The 18,358-nt window shown below is 46.0% G+C and overlaps 1 protein-coding gene across 1 annotated transcript in view; it reads right to left on the reverse strand.

The window, feature by feature from the left end:
• Positions 1-18,358, reverse strand: part of Arp6 (Actin-related protein 6) — an 81,513-nt gene that overhangs the window by 36,820 nt on the left and 26,335 nt on the right. Inside the window, exon 6 of the mRNA XM_077636593.1 lies at positions 4,719-4,874. Coding sequence (XP_077492719.1) covers positions 4,719-4,874 — 156 coding nt within the window. The remainder of the gene's footprint in view (positions 1-4,718; positions 4,875-18,358) is intronic.

An 18,358-nucleotide genomic window follows, 5' to 3' on the forward strand; every position in this document is an offset into this window, starting at 1 on the left:
GGTGATGACAACCGGGCTGGCTGCCTTGCGACAAGGCGCAGGTGCAAGCTCCCGTTTTTTTCCAAGCAAGAGCCGCAACCAATCCGTCGCCAAAGGACGCAGCAGCCTGGCAACAGCAGCAGCGCGTTTGCCTAGTTTTTTTCACTTGTACTTGTGCTCTGTGATCAGCACTAGCATGGCGACTATGTCTAGGAAGCAGAAGTTTCTTTCTTTTGAAGAGAAGGCAGGAATTATCAGCGTGGCATCCAGCGGCAGGAAAAAGGAAGATGTTGCAGCGGACTTGCACGGATGTTGCAGCGGAGATGTTGCAGCGGAAGATGCACCAGCCCTCCTGCCGTCCGCATTGCATGTGATGGACACGTTTGACACCATTCGTGCTTTTATTGGTGCACATGACGACGACATCGCGATGCAGTTGTTGGCTGACTGTGATACTTGCACCACAACGCTCACGCCCACTAAAAGGACGCAAGCCAAGATGATCGAATTTTTTGGAAATAAATGATATTTTTGAACAGTGCAGTCAAGATCTTGGTTTTTTAGGCTGATTTTGCCACAACGAAATTTCCGCCACAACAAATTTTTGCTCGTACAAAATTGTTTAAAAACAGTTTTTTTTCCTGCAAGATGGGTGAGTGGAATTCAATACCGCCTAGCGTTTTCGAGTCAACAAATGTTGCATCTGAAGTAGAGCATCTGTTCTTGATTGGTTAGAATTTAATCTTCTTTTAAACAGTGCTTTGTGTACTTTACTTTGTTGCTTATTTTTGTTCTTTTGTTAACAAGACTTAGGTCGTAATGTTATGCAAATTGTTCTTTTATTGCCCTTTCTGCTAGGGCAAAAAAATGGCCTGCAGTATATTTGTAAGTAAATAAATAAAAATAAAAAATTATAAATTACTAAAAACTCTGAAGAACTTTCAGCAGCTGTCACCGTCTCTCACATATGTAAATCTAGAACTCAATCCATGCATGCATGCCTCAACCTCCTCCTTTCCTTTATGGACTTTGTTTTGGGACTAATCACACGGCAACTGCTCACAGCAGCAGACTGTTTCACTTACAGCCTATCATTAATAAATGAGTGCGTGCATTTTTTTGGGGGCCACACATCTTCTTTGGCACCTTTTCAAAGAACACCACTGTAGGCTCCCCGAGGCCGAAAACGACCGAGAGCTCCTGCTTTGAACAAGTACCGAGTAACAATAGAAAAATCACTTTACCATCCCCCTTATGGACCCCAAACTACCCTCTTGTCACAGCCACTGCCCTTGAGGCTCCTTCTCTGCCCGTGCCATTGCTAGCACAACAAAAGCTACAGCAGAAGGCGGAGGCAGTACAAGGCTGCCTGTACAGCAACAGCCATAGAAGACAGTCTACTGAATTTTGTCAAACATATTTTCTTTGCGGCACTCGAAACCACTTTGACCAAATAAATGCATACCTAGATGTGGCCTTTAGAAGCAAAGCAGAACAATTTGGAACAGAATTTTTTTATATGAGAATGTCGCCTTCCGCATGGTTTTAAAGTGAAACCTCGTTAACTCGACCCCCCCGTTAATTTGAAAATCCGGATAATTCACACTGCTGACGTGGTCCTGGCCAACACCCACGTAAGTGTCGAACACTCATTAATTCGGACGCTGCTGGGCCCACACCGATTAATTCACACGTGCTCCTGAATGGAGGCTGTATTGCTGTATGAGCGACATAGCGAGCAATTGTGCTAATATTGCGTGTCATACCAATTATCAAGTCAGATAGGTGTCCGGGCACCTCTTATGTTAGGCAGCAGCACGTGTGATGACATTTGGAAGCCTCGGGCGCCGAAAAATTGTGTGGCTGCATAGTTTTAATTTCCCTGACCACAACGATGGCAGCCGGCAGCACATCGGCCTGCCAGATGAGTACAGTTTTGCCCAGTTTCGAACGCTGACTGGTGCATCACCAGTCTTTTCATTTCCTGACCAGAAGGTGTCTCGCCATTCTGGCGCTGACGCGTTTCCCTTGGCTCCATCTGCGCAAATCTTCCTTTCTTTTATTGGGGTGAAAATGCACGGTAGTCGCATGGTGTTTGCAGTTTGTGCGGTGGACGCTGCTTGTGAGTAAGCTCCATTGCTACCGCGTTGCACTGTGAAGGAGGCCTTTACCATTCTGGAGCAGTCCTGCTTTAACAATCTCGAAAGTATGCATGCAGTATGCATCTGAAGACGCAGTATGCAAAGAAGACGATCGCTGCCTAGTTTTTGTCAAATAAATTTACTACGATGCGAATGGTTTCTGATAATTTTGGAAGGGGCTATTCATTAATTGATACCTTAGGATAATTTAGACTTTTTTTCCGGCTCCCTGAAGTCGGAATCAATGAGGTTTTACTGCAGCTCACATCATGAACACATGTTGCGGACAGTGCCAATGATGAATGTTACACATAACTGAGATGCACAGGTTTTATTAAAACTACTATACTTTAATGCCCTAATGTCATTCTTTAAATCTATCAATAAAATAACACTGGTGACATCGATCGCAGGTACTAGCAGCAGCTGTTTTTTGCCAACAGCAGCGCCACTGTCAGTATCAAAAATTGGGGTTAAACCTTCCAGGCAATCGTGAATAGCTCCAAGCCAAAATTAAGATGCCTGAAGTTTCTTCCAACAAAAATAAAAGTAACCCGCTGTGTTGTGCGCTCAGACCTATTCATGAAGTATAGTTTGTTGTGTACACTCCAGTCTACGAAGCTCGAATGACATAAGATCATCATCATCATGAATTTTTATGGTGCAAGGGCATCTATGGCCAAAGATTGGTATGGCACAAGGTATTTTGGACTTATCAAGGTGGGGTTAAAGAACGATTTCCCAAGCATTTCACCCTAAATAAGCAGAGCACCAGGCCAGCGGAAAGCTTCTGCCCATTGTTTCACCGGTGGGTACCCGGAGGCACTGGGGATCAAACCCCGCACCTCCTGAATGCGAGGCGGATGCTCATCTACTAGGCCACTGCTGTGGTAATGAATGACATAAGAGCTTTGAAGTCTGAACACAAAGTGGCGCCACTGTAGCCGGCAGCTTAATAACACAATTTCTAGGTTCCGATAGACGAGGATACAGGACTGAAGCAGCCACCGCGAAAGCAGCACAAGATTGCACATAAGCCCCCGCACTTCCTCCCCCTTCATTGCTGCCTTCCTTCCACCAACGGCTGCTCAGGCAGACAGACGGGCAGCCATCGCAGGCCGTTTAGGACATTCAGTGCACGCGAATGCTAGTGAGAACCGCAAAACCTAGCAAATTACAGAGAAGTCCTAGCTAGAGCTAATAAAGAAAGAAAAGCGGCAGACAATGATGCATGTTTTTTTCAAGTGCTCTCCCCAGCCCAGCTATGTTTCTCGGCTTAGTAAGTTTCTTTGGCTATGGTCCAGTGGAAAACATAACACCAAGGTTCTACTACAGTTGCAACGTATGTCACGCTAAATGCACAGAATGGGGTTTATCATGTTAAAGAAGAAAATACCAGCCAAAAAAGACGAACACACCAGGAGAGAACAACACAGGACAACGGCTGGACTAACAACTAAATTCTTTATTGAGTACAGACCGCCGAGTAATCGTTTATCATGTAGCAAAGATAATGCGCCATGCTGATTTGTCAGAATGGAGAGGCATCATCACACATCACATCATGACAACATGCCATGATGAGTTACCAGAATGCAAAACCACTGATCGGTTTGAACACGATCCCAACACTTGTGACATCATGATGCGTCCACTAGACCTCACCCATGGTGCTAATGGGAGTGCAGTAGCATGAATGCAGAAGGCATCCTACAGCTATCCCAGAGCTACAAAACACTCCATATGGCAGTGGCATTCAGCATCGCCACTTGAGTTGTCGTTAAAATTCCAACTACCGCAAGGGTAACTGTCTAGTCAATTTTCTAACATAAAAGGCACTCTATGCGCTCTGCAGTTCAACTCAGGCAGCCAAGAGCAATGTTTCTGCTAGGTATGCACAGACATAGTGGTGCCATCTGTTGGCTTCTATGAACACCACTTGGGCAGCAACAGGATAAAACTCTCATAGGCCAGGAGGAGGTGTTTTGTTTTAAAATACTGCAACGTAATGTCGTCAGTGAAGCTGATTCCTCCAAAAAAATCCCCGCAGCTGTCATTGTAATGCGCCCGACTCCCCTCTCATAATAAAGCTCAGAGAAATAGGTACAGTTCCTGCATCCACACACACCAGCAGAAGCGGGAATCGTCAGCTGCAAACACAGCACAAGGAAGAAATGTAGTAGCCAATGCTGCCTTACAACTGAATTTTTACACAACACAGAAGCAAGACTTAAGGGAAACCCAAGAGAATGTACTTATGGTAACCTACTTCATGAACTATGCAACAACAGCTTTTCTTTACCAGCTTGCTTGCCACTGCTATGACTGATAAAGGGTACTTTTGCTGAGTGCGCAAAACAAGACTATCATACAACTCTTTTACTTGGGTTCCCCACTAACGTTGCTTTCATGTAATCAACAAATTTAGTTGTAATTCAGTGCCACCTTCTATTCTCCTTCCTTGTGCCAGGTTTGCAGCTGGTGATTCCCACTGCAACATAGAAACTTGCTCAGCACCAGTTATCCCTGACAAACCCAAAACAAACATGCAAGCCACACTCCAGCTGCGTGCAGACTATGTGCGGAAGTCATACCCACCGGGAGGTGGCCATGTGCTCATTGAAGGTGGTAGAGACGAAGCAGGCGTCCTCCTTGACCTGGTTCATGACGTACGTCTCGTCCATGACGTGCAGCTGCCGGTAGGAGATGATGTCCTTCAGGTGGTTCGTCAGTGCTTTGCCCCCCAGGTTGATCCTGCATATTATCCCCCCACCAACATCAGGCTCTAGACAACCAAGGCTGCCCATAGATTTTGTAGATTATTTACTTAGATATCTTACATGTCCCACAGCAGAGCACTCTGCGAGGCAGCCAACACATGTGGTCAAATATAGTGGCACAATGGCAAAAAAAAGCTACAAGCTTTAAAGAGCTTATGCTATAAGCTACAAGGCATGGGGCCCTCTTTGCATATCACTCTGCAGACATGGACACAGTTCTTTATTTCCTATATATATTTTACCACAAGGGTAGCCAAGGCACGAGGATAACCAAGACTTGATCACCTTTGGTTACAACGACGTTAGCCACGAGTAATCAAGTCGAACGAACGTTGTTCAGTCGTTGAGGGGTAGCATACATGGCTCACGACCCAAGGGGCAATGTTGGAGACCTGGCTCAACCATTTTTCTTTTCCATACATTTGCTTTTTTTTTCTTCAGAGGCACTGCATAATGGTGGCGCAATGACACACGACCCTGTAGACTAACGAGGAATTGTGTATTAACATCATCACTGTTGTTCTGCATGATTGCTGTGGTGTGTTTGAACTATCTACGTCGTGAATCACAAAAAAAGATTGACTATCGATTACTACGTGCGATCCTGCAGCAAACAGACTTCTCCGTTGGATATAATAGTGACATAAACAAGGAATGTGGAAATTTCTTTGCAACAGTTCAGGATGCCATTTCGCAGTGTTTCACAGTGATTACATCGGGTAAATATAACGCTCCTATATGCCCATGGACCACTAACGACATTCTAGACATACTGAAAGAGAAATAAAAATGGCATCACAAATGGAAACAGGCTAAAACTAACCATTATTTTTTAAGTCAGTTTAAGCGCTTTCGGAACCTGTCAGTATCTTTGCGACGCAAAAGAAAACGAGAATATTATTCCTCTCTGATTTCAAATGCTAATGGCAACATGAATAAAACCTGGAACATAGTAAGAGATGCAATAGGACTTCGTTCAGAGCAGCGTATATTACTTGGTTTAATTGATCAAGAAACTGCTAGAGTTTAATTACTATCTTATAAATATTGGACTGCATCTAGCAACTCAGCTACCTCCAGTTACTGGTCCTATGCCCTCAATCAAAACAGTTGTGAATAGTTTTGTAATAATATGATGTAAAAATAGAAGAAATAACAACAGTAGTTAAAGAGTTAAGAAGCTGCCTTGATCAAATTCCTGTTAAATCAATTAAGGATAATATTGATATACAGTTGAACCTCGCAACAACGAAACTGACGGGGCGTGTGAAGAATTTCGTTGAAGCGAAAACAGCCCAAAAACACTGTCAGGTTGGACAACATAGTCCCAAAACATCATTTATTTCCGAAGAAGGCGATCAGCTTCTGCTTCTTTTTTTTTTTTTGTCCCGAGTGCCACGGTGTGATTTCGCATTCGATGAGCAGTTGCATCGCGACATCATCATCGTAAGCACCAATAAATCTGCAGACCACATCAAATGCTTCCATCACTCTTAGTGCAGATGGTGGTGCTAAATCCTCAGCGTCGCTGTCATCATCCGATGATTCATTGCTGTGGCGAACGCCCTCAATTATGGCTTCATCACTCAGCTCCTCGAAAGAAAGGAACTCCCGCTTCCTAGACAAAGTTGGCATGCTGGCGTCGATAGCAGCGCACAAGGACGAGTGAAAAAAAACAGTCCGATTGTCATCACCACCAAGCAACGGCGGTCTTCATGTGCGTTTGAATGAGTGGATCAATTGGTTCCAGCAAAAGTTTAGTGAAACAAAGCAGCGTGGACCTACGGAAGTACACAGATAGGCGGTGATATGCTTGTTTTATTGTAAGATAGATATCCAAACGCAGCTTCGCATAGCACAAATTTCGTTGAAGCGGAAAGACGCCTTAAAAATGGTTCGTTGTGATGAAAAATTTGTTCCATTACTTTCTATGGCGAGCTGACGGGGAATTGGAAATATTTCGTTGAAGCGAACATTTTGTTGATGCGACATTCGTTGTAGCGGGGTTTGCCTGTATTAGCTGATCCTCTTCTTTATCTACTTACTCACTCTCTTGAAAGCGAAATATATCCTGCTGAATTAAAAATAGCAAAGGTCATTCCAGTTTTTATGGAAGGAGATTGCTGTCATCCATCAAGTTATAGACCAATATAAATTATACATTTACTATACAGTTTTCAAAGAAATACTCAGTATACGTATAAACAAATTTATATCCAAATACAATATGCTTAGCCCCCACCAACATGGTTTCAGACCTCACAAATCTACTCCCTCTGCGGTTTTCAACCTAACACAAATGCTAAATGCAGCTCTCCACGAGAACAGAATTGCTATCAGTGTATATATTGATATAAAAAAGGCCTTTGACAGAGTTAACCACAAGATATTACTCAACAAAGTTAGCAATTATGGATTCAGGGGTAAGTTCCTGAACTTACTCAAAAGCTATCATAGCGACTGCAAGCAGCATACAGCAATTAAAAATTAATATACATCTGCTTCACAAACCGTATTAGTTGGAGTGCCACAAGGATTGGTTCTTGGGCCCATGCTATTCTCACTGTATGTAAATGATTTTCCTGCAATCCTCAAGTATTCACAACTTTTAATGTATGCTGACGATACCGCTCTTGTATTCACAGGAGAGAATTTGGAAGAAGTACAGGATAAAATAAATGCAGAGCTAGACAAAGTTTTTTACGTGGTTCATGTCCAATCAATTAACTCTTAATCTCGGTGAGACTAAATATACAGTTTTTCAATCCAGAAAAAAGCAACTGAATACAGAGAAACTGCACATATCATTACGCAGCACAAAACTAAAACAAGTTGGCTCTTACAAATAGTTAGGCATTTTATCTGAATCAGACATGCACTGGAAAACACAGATTAAACACCTTTGTTCGACGCTCGCATACGCATGCTATGTTCTACTTGAAGCTCGTGAATGTTTCGTATATCCCATTACACGCAAGCTTTACGTTTCCTTCTTTCGTAGTCACCTCTCTTACTGCACTGAGTCTTGGGGTGCCACTTTCACAACTTATCTCAAACCTGTAATTTGTCTGCAAAAACATGCATTGCGAATTATTACAAGTCGCGGTCAATCCAGTAGATCCCAGTATAATTCTGTCCATGTGTTGCCGCTCAATGCATTATATGAATTAAAAATTGCACAAACTATACACAGAATCTATACACAGAGACCAATGATCCTCTTTCCATAGCTTTGTTTAAACTCCCATTACTAAATACAAGAGCTGTAACTAATCATAATTTTAAAGGGGACATGACAGCCTATTTTGCTGCATACCTTACTTATCGCCTTTAATTCTCAACACGTTAAATCACAATTCCCCAAATTTTCAGTTGATTCTGTGCGGTAAATATTTTTAAAAAGAATTTTTTTCGTTTCTTTTGCGAACTGCTTGCTGGTCTGGCAACCTCTCATTGCTGACGTCATGAGCGCATACACGCCACGCATCGTCTGCTGCGAGGTGCTGAGGTGCTTGCATGCACACCGTAGACAGTGGTCGCTCGAAGAGTTTTTTCTTTTAGCCTAGCGAAATAAAATGCATTTTCCGTGTTCTCTTTCGGGAAGCCTTCAACTTAGTATGCGAGCCGAGTGATCCTTGGGAAAGCGGACTTGCTCATAGTGCCCACTTTCCGATTGTTGAGGAAACAGAAATCGATGCACCCCCGTTATATTATTTACGCTTAGAAGCATGCTGTTCGTATGTTATGAGTGTGGCCTCTTTTGAGCAGTCAAGGGATCCCATATGCGAAAAGCGGCACGTGCCGTGCATGCCTTCGCCAATGTGCGCCGTGAAAGCCGCGGCGTTTTGTAGCTGGCTACCAATTCCTTGTCCGCTATTTATCGACTCGATAATTAAACTCAAATGATCACAAGGTAGCACTAGAGTAACCTTGAGGCACTAAAGGAGCAGCGAAAAGTGCCGAATGAGGCGACTTCCCTGCTGCATGTGTGCATTTGTAAGTCGAACATACATTCCCTTCGGCTCGTAGAACCCTTTTGCAGGAACTAAGCCGCTTGCAAAACCCTACACGACTCGAATGCTTTCACTGCCCGCACCGATATGAATAGTCGCCGCCGTCTAAAAGAGTGCTTCGAAATAATAGTACAGCATTTTGCTGTGTGTGCGCATTGTGCCCCAGGAGTGCGACAATTACGACAACTGCAGCCCCGCGCTGAGGTTGTTTACATGGCTGTGCGCAAACAGTACTGCTCGTTTGCGTGGCATAAAACGCTAGGTGGGTTACCCTTATCTTAAATATTACGCACTCTTGCTCACAAATCGCACTTTTACTCATTTACACACCACGATAACACTGCAATAAGCGCCGATGATGCTATATATCGCCTGCTTGGGAAACACTTCGCGTAGGATAGCGGCGCTTCCCGCTAATTGTATCTGGTTTCTCTTATGTCACCAAAATTTAATTTTAGATCGCTTTAGCTAAAAATGAGTTCTGACATTACTTGAATCAATGAAAACAACCAGATTTGTTGTGCATAGTCGACGCCGACGGCTGCTGCCGGCTGCCTTCTGCACATGCTATGCAGACCGGGTCACATATCTGCACTTCCCCCTAATTGCACTCGCGTCCTGCAATGTAGGTAGTCATCGCTTTGAGAGCACTGTAGCCAAAACTACGCTTGACAGCTATTTGCAGGCGCTAAAACTTGCGAATTCGCTCTCTGCAATCGCCGAAATCACACACACGAATCCTGTGTACTCGCTAGGGTCAGGAAAGGAGCCGGTGCTCCTTCGACCGAAATTCAAGAATATGGCAAAAGTTCCTCACAGATTAGTAAGAAAGTGTGAAGATATGATATGTCGCCGCTCGTTTCGCTTTTTTCGATATGGATAATGTACACAAGTGCAGTTTTTCCGGCCGTCGCCTCACCTGGCGGAGCTTTCGGTTGGCCGCACAGGTCCAGGTGACAACGGCGAGCAACGAGCGGCACCATCGTGCGGCGTTTTCTGCCCGTGTCGCTTGCTTCGACGATCGGTTCTAAGCACAGGCACCGATTGAAAGCACACCTTCGCTGGTGCACGCACATCGCGTATGTCGCCGTGGCTAGCATGAGGTCCAATTAGTTTTAAATGTCATACCAACTAGTCCCCTACCACTCTCTTCTGGTTCCCACTAAGCTGACTCTAACATTACTACGATACGCGATCGTTGATAGGGCTGGCGTCGCCGTTGGTCTAGTGTGACAGACCAGTGCGTCAGCAACGGCATTTGCATACCGATTAGCCCACCGACCATCGATCGCCGTCGCATTGACCTATAGTGTGACCGGACCCTACCTATACCGAAGAAAAACTGCATTACTGTTATGATCGCTTTTGCGGCTCCAGTCACTCATATATGGGGGACGACTGCTACTTCAACTGCCCGCGAAAGTACAGGGCGGAATGAGACCTTGCTGCACATATTGCAGCAACGAGAGCAGACGACATTGCTCCGTGCATGCCCTAGTGACATCACGACAGCATTCAATATGGTGGTCGCTGCCGGTGGGAGGAGTCTTCCGGTCTCCATTTCGATCGCATTTTTTGGAATACATATACATCGCGTCCAGGGCAGCCAAATTTCGGAAATTGAATCATAATCTCTTGTATTAGTTACTGAGGCACAAAACTGCTATATTGTCACATATATTAAGGAGCCTAAATTAAATTTTAAAGAAAAAAGGTGTGAAGAAGACGACGCGAATTAACCAAAGAATAAAGAAGAGGAAGAAGAAGCATTCGGTGAGGTGGAGGGATTTGATTGGTGGAGAAGCATTCGGTGAGGTGGAGAGAGATGATTGGTGGAGAAGAGAAGAAGACGACGACAAGGCATACGTGGACTAACACCGAGGCTATAAAAGGGCGAGTGAGAATGAGGCCCGAGGGGGAACAGCAGAGAAGCGGAGGCTCCGGCGGGTCAGGGACACATCGGCTGGAAGAGAGCGACGCCGGCTACTGCTCCGGTGAGCTCGCGATCTAAGACATCGCATCGTGGACTTCCTGCCGTGCCTGAGCCCTTTCCGGGGTTCTCAACAGAGGACGCTACCACCAGCTACGGCCAGGGGTGTCTCCAGCGCTGTTGCCACCCATCCGGGTGGTGCCCCCAACGCCAACAACACCGGCATCACCTCCACGGGCGCTTGGACCGGGAGCTTGTACGACGCAGCCAGCGATGCCAGCCCGAGCACGTCGAACACCGCCAGCGACGCCAGCCCAAGCACGCCGAACGCAGCCTCGACGCCAGCTACGGGATCCACACAACGCCGCAGCCACACCGAACCAACCGTGAGCACGAACGCCGACCGCTAATAGTAGAACACTAGTAGTAGACGCTAGTAGCAGTGTGCCCGGGTCGTGTGTATTTATAGTCTTTGTGTTTTGTGTTAGTTTTGTTAGTTTTATATTGTAGTGTGTGTGCCACGTAGGGTGTATTAAATGTGCGTTTGTGTGGGTACACCCGTTGCCTAGTCCATTCTTTCGGTCCGAGTGTTCTCCGGAGAGATCCGTGACATATATGAAGAATGACCAGGGCATGGCTCCTTTAACCTGCCTCCATCTCATAATGTGCACGGGAAAAGGCTCATAGAATTTAACGGAGCCCCGGTCTGGAATTCTTCGCCAGTACACATCAAGCAAGCCTATAACTTTAGGTCAGCTCTAAAGAAATACCTTTTTCAAAACTATTGTGATGTTTAAATGGAATTGTGACTGAATATTATCGCATTACCTATGCTGCGTGCATCAAGAATTATTTTTTGTATTTGTTAATTACTTTCCTCTTCTGCTGTGTTAGAATGAGTATCATATATCATCATTGGAGCCTTTACTAGCCAATGGCAATGGGTTCAGCAACTGTTTTGTATTTTGAAAGAAATTCTGCTAATAAAAAATGAATGAATGCATGAAGTTCATGTGGTTGTGACGTCATAACCCTCTCAACCAATCCCGAGTTTCTTGACAGTCACCAGAACGGGACCCTTAATGCAATTGCGTTAATAATTCAGTCACTGCACGAACGCTATACCTGCCCTTACAAACTGCATACGCAGGTATTTGTCATTCAGACATGCTGTGCACACACCGGGACACAACAGGACAGAGAGCTAGGCACAAGCGTAAATTGACTTTTAAAGATGGAAAAGCACAAGTGCAATATTCAGTAGAAGCTCCCCAGTATTTAACAGTCACAGTTTTGCAGTCAGAGATGGAGAAAATGATCCTCCTCTTCCCAGCAAACTAGGATGCCTACATGTGCTGCAGTTTGTAAAATTTTTTTCTTTTGGTTCGATCGAAACACTGCAATTCAAAGTGCTCATATTTTTTCACTTCAAAATAAAGACACTTGCAAGTGACAGCTTGCCTCAGTTCCTAGAGTAGAAAGTAGCGGTGTAATCTGTGCTACGCCTAGACTACCCCACTGAAGAAATGCATGCACGTTGACCGATGTGATATCTGAGGCGATTGCAGCCAGCGAGAGTGTAGGCAACAAGTACATGTCTGCGAATTGCAAAGACCATATCCTTTACGGACAGCCTGGTGCACATGTGTGGAGCATGTGTTGAGAGAGTGTCACAGGATGCTCACGAGAGGGGGGGTGACTGGCTACAGAACGGTGCCGTGAGCCAAGGGATGAAGTGGGCAGCAAAAGAAACGAGGACGCTAGCTTTGGCACAAACATTACAGACTTTTAGCAAAGCCTGTGCGGCTACCGCTACTGTAGCGCACCGCCACTGCACACACGCTGGTTGGTCAAGATGCGTCAGGTGCGCAGCAGCCAGCTCACTGGCACCTGACAGTGATTCCACAGAGTGATTCGACGAGTTCTCGTGCACCTAATTGCCAGATTCGGTCATTTCAATCACTATTTTTTGCCAACTTGACTTTGTACAGAATTTTGCACGCCCTTGTAAAAACTTACCCGCTGCTCTTCTCTCTGGATAACTAGCAAATTCTATTTCCTGAGGCCTGAATATACCATTTAGGCGGAAAAATAATTGTTTCCAATGAAAACGAAAAATGCCACCTGAAAAAGTTAATTGAATTTTGGCATTTTCTGAGGGCCTGTGCATGCTGAATTTCACAACTGTTGGGTAGGAAGAGACGGCAGTACCTGGGGCTCCTCTTGAAAGCCGTTAGGGTTCCCAGTGTTGAAAAGATGGAGGTACCCTGCTCTAAGCAAATGTGCTGGATGGCAGTCAATTTTGAAAGCGTCTCCAAATGCAGAAAATCCCAGCCTAGAGACTGCAAACAACGGCTCTGTATGACAAACATCTGTCCAAACCAGAAGCGACATTGCAAACATACACGGTCAAATGAGGGGCACAATAGCTGGTTAGTGCACCACTTGTATGCCATTTTATTATTTTATGCAATATAGCGCATGCCATAAATCCCGTTTCCAGGGCCATGAGCTATGCTGTTAGAGATGGTTTGACCAGAGTCGCCACAGCATTTACCAGCCAATTGTATGATGAAAGAAGAGACAAAATCTATTCTACTCCATGGTAAATTACTTGGTCCTCATTGACATAGACCAATACAGTCAAACCCACTTATAACAACACCGCTTTTAACAATATATCGGATATAGCAATGACAGCCGCAGCACCGTCACCTTTGCAATGTGTTCTATGGTAAAATAAACCGCTTATAACAATGCTATCATACTAGATTGTCGGTTATAACAATTAAATGTAGTCATTTGGAGCCAACCCTCAAAGAAAAAAAACTCGCAAACGCAGCTACTACGCCAGCCAAACTACGCTTACGGCGCAAAAAACGCGCGCGCGTATGCGGAGCCGGCCGCACAGCGGCCACAGCGGCTGCGAAAAGATCACGTGATGACGCATACGAGGCGAGGCACATGGGGTGAGCGCATGGGGTGAGCCGGAGAAGCTTGTATGACTCGGAGGAGGAGAAAAGACGGGCACTTTCCTCTGGGCAGAGGTGGAGAGGTTAAGGAGGCGCTTCCTTTTGTTGCTTTTGTATCCGCGCGGGGAGCAGTCCATTCTGAGGGTGCGCCGCCCGTTGAAAACGCGTCACGGCATTTCAGCGTGGACTGCCCCATCTTTCCCACTTTCTTTGGCTCCTGCTTCACGAGCTGCACATGTTCCGAGGGCAGCGTACAGTGTCAAAGCACGTGCGTTACCAGCGTGGTTTTTATCATCTGCCATCACCGGCCTCGGTCCTGCTGGTTCTGCAAGCCCATCGGATTCCTCCCCAGAGTTCAACAATGGACGATTCTCCTTCAGGAAGCGCGGCCAGCGTGGCTCTACCGGATCAACTGCCGCAGAAGAGAAAGCGAGCGGCAATATCTTTGGAAACGAAGCGGAACATTTTGAGGGAGCACCAAGGTGGTGAAAAAGTGTGCAACTTAGTATGCAAGTACGGCCTGTCACAGCCGACGGTTTCAACCATTATCCGCAACGCGCTCAAGATGACTGAAAACGAATGCCATGCTAGTGCTGGCCATGCTATGGAGGACGGCCGGGAGAGGATTCGGCACGGTGCCTACAAAGACGTGGAGGAGGCACTGTATCAGTGGTTCCTTAGCGCACGTGCTATGAACTTGCCAATTAGTGGCCTGATTTTAGCGGAGAAGGCGAAGCACTTTGCGTATCTCCTTCAAAACACCGATTTTCAGCCTGGTGGTGGCTGGATTCAGTGCTTCAAGGAGAGGCACGGAACCGTCTACAAGGCAGTCGTGGGCGAGGCAGGGTCACTCGATGTCGACGCTAGACGGAAGTGGTTGGAAGAGACACTGCCGTACATCTGCGAAACATATGCAGACCGGGACTTGTACAATGGTGACGAGACCAGGCTATTCTTCCAAATGCTTCCGCCAAAGACGCATGCACTCAAAGGCGATCCCTGTAAGGGCGGCAAGCAGAGCAAATTGCGGGTGACCGTTTTCCTCTGTGCGAATATGGACGGCAGTGACAAGTGCCCCCCCCCCCGCCTTCGTAATTGGAAAATCTAGGAATCCCCGCTGTTTCATCAGGAGGCCTCAAGAATGATCGAGTCCCTGCGGGACTTCATTTTTGCAAAGAACCTTTCCCTTTCAGTGCCATCAAAACGATGCCTCGGCGGAGCTCGCATGTCACTTGCCGTCCGTGACCCCTCTTTGCAGTTGTTATGCTTTTTTTCGTGCAACCCGTTTACAGTCGAACTTCGATATAACGAACCTCAATTTAACGAAATTCTCGAAATAGTGCACTTTTTATTTTTCCCACTCTCTGCCCCATTGAAATCTATGTATTTTTTTTCGCAATTTAACGAGGTCATAATATACTGTACTTCTGATTTAACGAAGTCCTCGCGCATCGCACGCACGTACCAGCAGCCTCCTTGACAGGCAGACGAAAACTTTAGCCGGGCATACAGCGATTTGCATGCGCCCTTTAATGCTCAAATTTTCCTGGCGTGCTTCAATACGTGGAGCAGAACGTGCCGCTGCACCATCTATCGTGTACGTATGAAACCCGCAGCGGACGCACTCCTGTAGTGCTAGCCGGAGTGCGTCAGAAGTTCCGGAACACGTCACGCTATGACGTCACCGGCCTGTTGGAATGGGAAAGCGCCAACCGGAAGTAGGTTTACGAACAAAGGTGGGCACGTTTTCTCAGTTGGTTATTTGATCTCGTTGGGCCTAGGTCGTCGTCCTATTCACGATGAGTGGTGCACCTTGCAAGAGAAAAGTTTTGAGCCTTGATGTGAAGGCCAAAATTATCACCGAACTGATGAGCGGCGAAAAGAAGGCGGCTGTTGCTGAAAGGCATGGAATTTCATCGAGTTCGCTTTCAACAATTTTGAAACTGAAGGACAGTATCATGAGTGCCGTCAGTGCTGGTGGTTCAGGGCAAAAAAGAAAGAAGATAAAGGAAGCAGCTTACGTCGACCTCGAAAAACCTCTTTTCTCATGGTTGCTCAATATGCGCGCAAAAAACATGCCGTTGAGCGGGGCCATTCTTCAACAAAAGGCCCTTAACTTTGCTTGTATCGTTGAACACAACGACTTCAAAGCCAGCAGCGGGTGGCTGCAACGATTGAAGGAACGGGATAGTATTGTTGGGAAGGTGGCCAGCGGAGAATCAGCCGAGGCGAACTTAATTGGAGCAGCGGACTGGTTGCGTGATCGTGTTCCCGACATTCTATCACATTACAACGTCTCCGACATATATAATGCCGACGAGACCGCATTTTTCTACCGGTTGTTGCCAAGGAAGACGTCGGCTTTGAGAAATGAAAAGTGCCATAGTGGAAAACATAGTAAACAGCGTCTCACTGTTCTGTTGTGCGTGAACATGGACGGCAGCGATAAGCGTGTGCCATTCGTAATTGGCACAAGCGAGAAGCCGTGTTGCTTCAGCGGAAAAAGGAGCATGCCAGTCAAGTACGCCGCATACACAAAGGCGTGGATGACAAGGGATTTATTCAGCAAATGGCTGAAGGATCTGGATGCTGAAATGCGCAAAAGGAGTCGAAACATTTGCCTCCTTCTGGACAATTGCTCAGCGCATCACGTTCGAGATTGTGCACTTACCAACATTGGGCTTGAATATTTCCCTGCCAACTGCACCTCCCTGATACAACCACTCGACCAGGGAATAATAAACAGTGTCAAGTGTGCATATTGCAAGCGGGGTCATTCAAAGGCTTCTGCTGAACATCGAGCTCCGCAGAGACACGAAAATCGACGTGTTCATGGCCTTGGAGATGCTTTCGCGGTCCTGGGAGGCAACAAATAGGGACATCGTAGCCAAGTGCTTCAGGAAGGCGGGATTGAACGAGAGCGTTTCTGTGAATGAAGAAGCGGAGTGTAGAGCAAATAACGGTGACGAAAGTATGGCGTACACAACAGATGTCGTTGACTCGTGGCAGCTGCTCTGCGACCAGGGAGGTGCTCCAAGCAACGTGACACTCGAGGACTTTGTCTTCAGCGATGCTTGCGCTGTGACAACTGAAGAGCTGGACAATGACGCAATAATCCAGAGCGTCACAGATACAGAAATGCAGGACGACGATTCGGACGAAGAACTCCAGGCGGCAAGCAGCATAGCTACACCGAAGCAAGTCATGGATGCGCTGGATGTCTTACGCACGTATGCGGGCGCGCACTCGCAAGAGCAAGCCTTGGCAGCCCTGTCAACCTACGAGCGCCTTATAACCCCGACGCTTATTAAAAAGCGGCAGATGAAGCTGACAGAGTTCTTCGCTTCCCCCTGAGTTGCATAGAATTGCTGTGTGGGAAGCTAAATACATATTCCAGCGTTCTTGAATCAACGTCGCCATTTCTTTACTGAGCGCGGTATCACCCGATGGCTGTGAGCATTAAGCACTCTAATGGTAAGTGGTGGCCTCATGGATCCACCAAGTTAATACTACTTCCAATTTTCTTCTAAAGAATATTCAAGTTGAGAGCTCTGGTATGTGCATAATTTTTTTTTCTTTGTGCCACGGGTTGCCATGTCTTGGTGAAAGGAAATTTTATTTTTTTAGTGATAACAAATCATGATGATGATGGTACCGATGGCCACATCTAGTGGCAGCTATGAGCACTAGGCGTGGCGCTTGCTGCAGACCTGCTCTTCACCGTACGCGTAATGGGGAAAAATCCGTTCGTACCCGCTGGCTATCGGGCATCACGCTCTTGGTTGTTATTAGTTCCGGGGTTTATTGGTTGTCTTTGTAATTTTGCTATCTACAAGGTGCCATATGCCAGGAGTGTTCCAAGAACCTGCATCCTTATTTAGACTGCTGAAACATGCGAACCTCGACTAAACGAAACTCGCGATTTAACGAAATTTTCGGCTGCAAATTGGACTTCGTTATATCGAGGTTCAACTGTATAACAATTATCGGTTATAACAATGGAATTTTTGTGGCACTTGAACATTGTTATAAGTGGACTCAACTGTATATACTAAAAGAATCCCTTTCCTGAGTAACACCAAAGCATGCAGTGGAGAAAAAGGATTGGATTAAATATTCTTCCTTTGCTAAAAAAATGTGGCATTGCAATGAGCTGCTCAGTCATGTCATATGCATAGACAGCCGTGAGGAATTCTCCATTTCTAGAATTATTACAGCAAAAGCATTTCTTGGCTCACGAGTGACGTCCCTGGAAGCTGTGGACAGGCGCTGTGAACAGAAGTTGTGGACAGAACGTGCCCGCACGAGCTGAATAAAAGTGCAATTGTAGCGCCATGATGCGTCAACCACCGAAACTCCTTCTCGCAATGTACGGTGCTGGTCCAGCAGATGGCCCAAGACCTGTTATAACTGCACTGATAGGGAGGAGGTAGTAGCAGCGCTAAATGACAGGGAGAAAGGGAGAGAAGACAGCACAAACGCTAGACCATCAACTGATTTTATTCTCAGAAAACCTTGCATTTACATAGGCAATGATCACGTG

The sequence above is a fragment of the Amblyomma americanum genome, chromosome 9, assembly GCF_052857255.1.
Source record: "Amblyomma americanum isolate KBUSLIRL-KWMA chromosome 9, ASM5285725v1, whole genome shotgun sequence".
Lineage (NCBI taxonomy): Eukaryota > Metazoa > Arthropoda > Arachnida > Ixodida > Ixodidae > Amblyomma > Amblyomma americanum.